At 36.0% G+C, this 7,198-nt stretch overlaps 1 protein-coding gene across 1 annotated transcript; it reads right to left on the minus strand.

Moving 5' to 3' along the window:
• Nucleotides 1–1,083: 1,083 nt before the first annotated feature.
• On the minus strand, nt 1,084–6,949 carry LOC114704102 (zinc finger protein 431-like). Its single transcript, XM_028885155.2, has 3 exons — nt 5,692–6,949; nt 5,439–5,499; nt 1,084–4,112 (listed from the first exon to the last, which is right to left on the minus strand). Exons 1-3 carry the CDS (start codon nt 5,852–5,854, stop codon nt 3,083–3,085), a joined length of 1,254 nt encoding a protein of 417 aa, XP_028740988.2. The 5' UTR covers nt 5,855–6,949; the 3' UTR covers nt 1,084–3,082.
• Nucleotides 6,950–7,198: the final 249 nt, after the last annotated feature.

The raw sequence follows: 7,198 nt of genomic DNA on the forward strand, positions 1-7,198 counted from the left end.
TTAACTTTCCCCCAGGATCCTTTATTTCCCTGCTTCTTGTGGCAGGCGAGATTAGCCACATTCCAGGCCTACTCATCCTTCCCTAATACAATTCACTGTATGCAGTCCTGTCCTGAATCCAAATCCATTGCCTTATATCTGGACCTAACAACTCTCAGAGTCCCCAGTTTAGTAAGAGGGCCAGCATATACCTTTTAAAAACATTAAAAAAAATTAATTAACATTATTATTTTCATAGCACACAAGGCCACCCCTAAATGATGAGTTCAGATGAATTTAGAATCTTTTACTCCTTACTTGCCAAAGCACCCTCATCTCCCTGCAATAGCTTTTACTATTATCCTGTTCATTTGGGGAAGGACACTGAGGCAGAGAGGGATTGCCTACTATTACTGTCTTTTTCATCAAAGAAGCTCAGAAGTAAATCTATGCTACCCAATTTGAGATTTTTTCCTTCTGACTCCTTCCTTCATGCCTTGTTTCTTTACTTTGACTTTAGAGTTGGGGCTTGAAATCATTGCCTCACACATGCTAAATTCATGCTCACTATTGGGTTACAAACCCAGACCCAACACCATCATAGTTTCTTCATTTTTACTACAGTATGCTACTAGGCTTTTTGGAATAAGGTAATTGCAGAAATAATTTTTAAAATGCATGAAAGCAGACAGAAATATTCTCCCCTCACCCACACAGGCATTGTGTGTAATAACTGAGGTTCACTGATTTAGAAAAAAAAATGTGTCTTGGCTCTCACTAGCTGTTCAATGTGATTTCTGATTTCTAATACAAAGGCAGACTCAGAAATAGATTTACTAAATTCCAAACAATTGTCATTACAATCAGTTTGAAAACTGTGATTAACCATCATATGACATCAGTCAAACCTTAGTGTGAATACTCGCATTCTTGTAAATGTTTTGTCTTTCTCTCAATGCATATACTTTAATAAGATTTCCATAGTGTTAAAGTTCCGTGTATTTTAAATGGCCTATATAGTAGCATGGAAGGGTACAATTTTACGTTTTATGTGCATGGAATCATATGTGTATGTTTGTGCATTAGTGTACACACAGACAGGGCTTTAAAAAATATCTTTACTGTTACTTTAATTTTTCAATTCATATAATATTCACATAAGACTGTAGGTTCAAGTTCTGTTTCACTCAAAATTGTTCCCTACCCACTTCTCCTTTTCTTGTAACTCATAAAACTCACCTAATTGTTTACAGTAGGTAAACTATCTTCTTAGGAAAATAATTTTTTTCTCAAGGCTGAACTTCTCTTCATTACTATCTTGGTCCTCCCCATGCATTCATGGAGGAATGCATTGACAAAGAATACAAATGCAATAGTTTGGATATGCTCTCTAATTGTTCATGAGTTTTAATGGGTTGGTCCATAGTGTAGATTTCCTAGAATATTCTGAGACCTTTAAGGGAAGAGAGTGGGAAGGTCTTGTTATTAGGAGTTTCAACATCTCTCAACAGCAGCTACTAGAGCTGAGTTCAAATTCAGTAGCCTAACTGTGGTCAGAAATTCACCATTACTTTTTTCAGATAATTTGATCTTTCCTATGAGCTTTCTCCAGTTCTCTCACAAGGTATTGAGAAGAGTGGACTGAGCATACAGATTATTTTTCTTCTGGACTTTTTCAGTTTCCTCTCTATGTGAAAAATGATTTTCCTTCACAAGGCCATATACACAGAAACTGAGTTTTTGACAAGTTCCATATGATCATCAATTTAAAAATGTACTTCAATGGCATGGGGATGTCACACTGAGCAATTCATATATGATGCAAACTTTTATTGGATACTTACTATGAGCCAGAGGCTATTATAGGAACATGTGTATCATTGTGGATAAAAGAGACAACATTGTTTCCCATATGGATCTTAGGTTCTACTAGGGGGAATGATAGTAATCAAAAAATATGTAAATATAATACTTCCTTAAAAAATGATACATGGTAGGAAAAAATGTCCAGATGGTTAAAGAATTAAGGAAATCTGTTGGGGAGTTAGATCCTGAAAACAGAAAAATGTGTGTGAGTATAACTGGGAAGAGAACCTTTGAGCAAAGACTAAAATAAAGTCCAAGGCTGAGCCATGAGGACATAATATAAGCAGGCAAAAAGAATTCATGTCCACCAAACCATCAGTACAGAGGATACTGGAAGTGACACTTCAGATTGAGGAGAGGAATAAGTATAGCAAGAAAATATAATATGAAAATAAAGCTATAATTCCTGAAGCACAAAATAGAACCAAGAAAAAAAGACAGCAATAAAATAACAAACAATACATGCCTTTCAACAGTTAAACATTTATCTTTTAGACTTCTCATAGAGCAAAGAGGCCTTTTACCCATAACTGCTTACATAGGGAGTAGTTTTAATAATTGCCAGAAACATGGGTTACTTTACATATTTTAGAGTCCAATACAACTATTTTAACTAACCATCCAATTCTTCATTTTTTATTTACATGAAGTTAAATAAAGCTTTGTTTTAGCTATGATACACACCGATACCTGTGAATAAATTTCTCCATATCAAAAAGAACCTGCTCAGCATCCTGACCATGTCATCTTATGTAAAGCCCCCTTTGAGAAAAAAGCCCTCCCTCTACTTCTCTCTTCCTTCCTCTCTTTCTAGTTATGAGGTAGTGTGCATGTCCTCTCTTCTTTTTTTCCATTTTTTCTTTCTCTTCTTTCTTCTCTTCCCTTCTCCCTTCCCCCAATAAGACTTTCCACATGGATGCCATGTGTATAAGGTGTATCTTTCCCAGAGCTTCTCAACTGCTATGACTGCCACATGCTGTTTTAACATCCAATGTATTCTTTTATGATTTTGAAGATCACTGTGATGTGTAAAGGCTTTCCAACATTGATTACATTCATAGGTTTTCTCTTCAGTATGTGTTGTCTTATGCCATTGAAGAGTACAGTGTTGGGCAAAGGCTTTACCACATTGATTACATTCATAGGATTTCTCTCAAGTATGTGTACTTTTATGTCTTTGAAGATGACATTGATGTGCAAAGGCATTTCCACATTGAATACATTCATAGGATTTCACTCAAGTATGTCTTCTTTTATGTATTCGGAGATTACTTTGACATACAAAGGTTTTACCACACTGATTACATTCACAAGGTTTCTCTCCAGTATGTGATCTTTTATGTATTTGGAGACTTCTTTGTTCTGCAAAGGCTCTACCACATTGATTACATGCATAGGGTTTCTCTCCAGTATGTGTCCTTCTGTGCATTTGGAGATTACTGTGACGTGCAAAGGCTTTACCACACTGATTACATGCGTAGGGTTTCTCTCCAGTATGCGTTCTTTTGTGCATTTGAAGACCACTCTGACGTGCAAAGGCTTTACCACACTGATTGCATTCATAGGGTATCTCTCCTGTATGTGTTTTTTTATGCCTTTGAAGAGTACAGTGATGAGCAAAGGCTCTACCACAATGATTACATTCATAGGGTTTCTCTCCAGTATGTGTTCGTTTATGTGTTCCAAGACTGCTGTGAGAAGCAAAGGATTTACCACACTGATTACATTCATAGGGTTTCTCTCCAGTGTGTGTTCTTTTGTGCACTTGAAGAGTACTGGGACGTGCAAAGATTTTACCACACTGATTACATTCATAGGGTTTCTCTCCAGTGTGAGTTCTTTTATGCATTTGAAGATGACTGAGTTGTGAAAAACCTTTACCACACTGATTGCATTCATAAGGTTTCTCTCCAGTATGTGTTCTTTTATGTATTCTGAGACTGCTGTGAGAAGTAAAGCCTTTACCACACTGATTACATTCATAGGGTTTCTCTCCAGTATGTATTCTTTTATGTATTTGAAGAGTACAGTAATGAGCAAAGGCTTTGCCACACTCGTCACATTCATAGAGTTTCTGTCCAGTACAGGTACTTATATGGATTTGGAGACTACTGTGATGTACAAAGACTTTATCACATGCATTACATTCACAGGGTTTCTCTTCAGTATGTATTCTTTCATGCCTTTGAAGATGTTCGTCATATACAAAGGCTTTAATACATTGAGTATATTCAGGAGGTTGCTCTCCAGTATGACTCCTTTCATGCCTGCAAGGATAATTGGCACATGTAAAAGATTTATCACATTCAATACACAGTTGAATCTTTATATCTGAATTAATTAATTTTACAATTTGGTCCAGTTGTAAAGAGGAATTAGATCTTAAGGTTTTATACTGTGCTTACACTCATGTTGTTCCCCTTCATTAGGGTTTGTTTTGAATCTCTGAAGATACCTGTGATGGTAAGAGCCTTTATTACATGGTTCACATTTAAAATACCTTTTTCTATATGAAAATTTTCACATATTTCAAGAGAACTGGAAAAACTCTGCTTTACCATACATATTGCTTTCATAAATTTTCTTATACTGTGAGTCATACTACATTTTCTAAGTAAAATATATCAAACAGAACTATTCACACATTCCTAGTATTCACAGGGCTTTTCTGTAGTGTAAGATTATTGATGTGTTAACAGTGAAGCTGAGAGTCCAATTACTTGTATACTTGAATCAAATTCAACATGTCTACTCAACATGGGAACTGCTACATATATTCTAATTATTCTGAGAGGTATATTACATCCTTCCATATCCATGTTCATGTGGCTTGTATCCAGAGTGACATATGATATACATGGCAAAGGAAGAATGACAAAAAAAGTTTCCACATTGAGGGCTGGAGAGATGGCTCAGAGGTTAAGAGCACTGACTGTTCTTCCAGAGGTCCTGAGTTCAATTCCCAGCAACCACATGGTGGCTCACAACCATCTGTAATGAGATCTGATGCCCTCTTCTGGCCTGCAGTCATACATGCTTTATACATAATAAATAAATAAATCTTTAAAAAAAAAGTTTCCACATTGAACTGACAGTGTGAGTTTGTTTCTCACAGACATGTTGTATAGGTATTAATGTTTCTCCACAATGGCCCTTGATTCTTGATTCTAAGTGCCCCTCTCACTAAATTTAGCAAAGTCACAAATATATGATTAACACTAGCTTTACTATGACTGTTTGCTTATTAGTAGGTTTTTGACATATACCTATTACCTCTAAAATGTGTTTACCTTTTGTAATATATGTGGTACAAAACTAAATGGATTGGCAGTTTTACAGCACAGCACTCATGGGACTTTGGTTCAAATGGTGACATCTGGTAAGGCATTGCTTTCATGTCTTCTTTCTTAAAAGAATGCCTTGTAAATGTAATTCACCCACCTGAACTTGAGGTTATAGTGTTGTGAGAATTTAATAACCATCAATGCATTTTAAGCTGTGCTTATTTACACTGTTGCTTTTCTTTGATACTTTCAGGACCCATTACAGTTTCTTCAAAGGCACATTTGTTTCATTTTGCAAATGAAAATTACCTTTCACGTCTTCTAGAACTTTTACAATGTTCTTCAAAATTATGGTCTTCCCAGCTGTATCCTAAAATATAGTTTCAGAAAATGTATAGTATATTATTAAAAATTGTGCAAAATTTGTTACTATCTTCAAGAAACCTTAGAACCATGCCTGATTTATTCACCCCATTCTTCTTTCTCAATCAAATTACAGAAGAAAATAAATAGGCAAGGAATAGTTGTCCCCTTATTTACATGAAGGAAAATTCAGTCTTACCTATAGTAGTGAGGTTCCTGTAGGTCTCCAACATCACATCTTTGTAGAGATTCTTCTGGGAAGGATCCAGCAAAGTCCACTCTTCCCAGGTGAAGTTGACATGCACATCATCATAGGTCACTGCATTCTGAAATATCCCATATATGGGTACAACAGGAAGCATGACACTGACAACATTGCAAATGTATACTTCTTTGACAGCATAGTATGTAATTCTGGTGCTCCACACACTTATTTCATGACACAGACATTATATTTGAATCATCAAGTCACTCTAGAACAATACTGAATAGGAGGTTCAACTCTGTCATTTCTGTACTTTTTGAATGGGATATGACCTTGCAACAGAAATGTCTATTAACAAACACAGAGAAACAAGTAAACACATCAACAGTACAGACTACACATAAGATAAATTATATTACTAAGCACAAAAAAGAAAAATAAGATGAACAAGCTGGGTATATTGGCTCATCCTTTAAACACAGCACTCAGCGGGAGAGGCAGGTATATCTGCCTCTGAATTGAGTGCTAGCCTAGTATATGCAATCAGTTCTTGGACAGCCAGAAGTACATATTGGGACCCTGTTTCCTGTGCAAAAATCAATCAATCAAACAAAAAATATAGAAAGAACTCAGAGATTATTTACTGAGTCTCTACAAAGAGTTGTGCATTCATTTCACTTCTGTATTCATATTCTAGAAAGCTGAAGTACCCCACTTTAATCTGTCACATGAATAAGATCTTTCTAAAAGGCACTGAATGTTTAAACAGTTACAAATGGACAGATAAAAACATTAGCAATATAAATGTTGATAATAAATCATCAACACAGGGCACGAGAGGAGGCTCTGTAGTAATGAACTCTTGCTGGTCTTGCATATAGGTGCGGTCAATTGCCAACATTTACATAGGGAATCAAAACTATCCATTATTCCAAGTTCAGGGTTTCTGAGACCATCTTTTGATCAATGTGAGGACCAGTTACCTATATGATGCATATCCATGCTTACAGGCAAAATACTCACATTCATTAAAAAAATTTCAAAACAAATACAATAGGCAGGAAGAATGTCGTTGCACCTGAAATCCAATGACAAAAGTCAAGAGCAGTATTGATGTCATGAATACATGCCATCATGGGAAACAGAATGATACCATCTACCAAATTTCAAAATTCAGTATAGGGATGAAGCTCAGTACAACAGCATATGCTTGCCATGTACAAAAACCTGCTTTCCAGGCCCATGACCCAACAATATAAAAAAAAAAAAAAAAAAAAAGCCAGGAATTTCGGCCCATGTTTAATCCCAGCACTTGGAAGCAAGAGTCAGGGGGATCTTTGAGATCAGCTGGGTGTACAGAACTACTTTCAGGACAGCCAGGGTGACACAGATGAACCTTGTCATCAAAAACAACCAAACAAAAAATTAAGACAGTAGGCTAGCAAACTGGCTTAGCACTAAATAGCAATTGCTTCTACTGTATCTTATGTGATTTAGGCAT

Source organism: Peromyscus leucopus, chromosome 2 (assembly GCF_004664715.2).
Source record: "Peromyscus leucopus breed LL Stock chromosome 2, UCI_PerLeu_2.1, whole genome shotgun sequence".
Classification (NCBI taxonomy): domain Eukaryota; kingdom Metazoa; phylum Chordata; class Mammalia; order Rodentia; family Cricetidae; genus Peromyscus; species Peromyscus leucopus.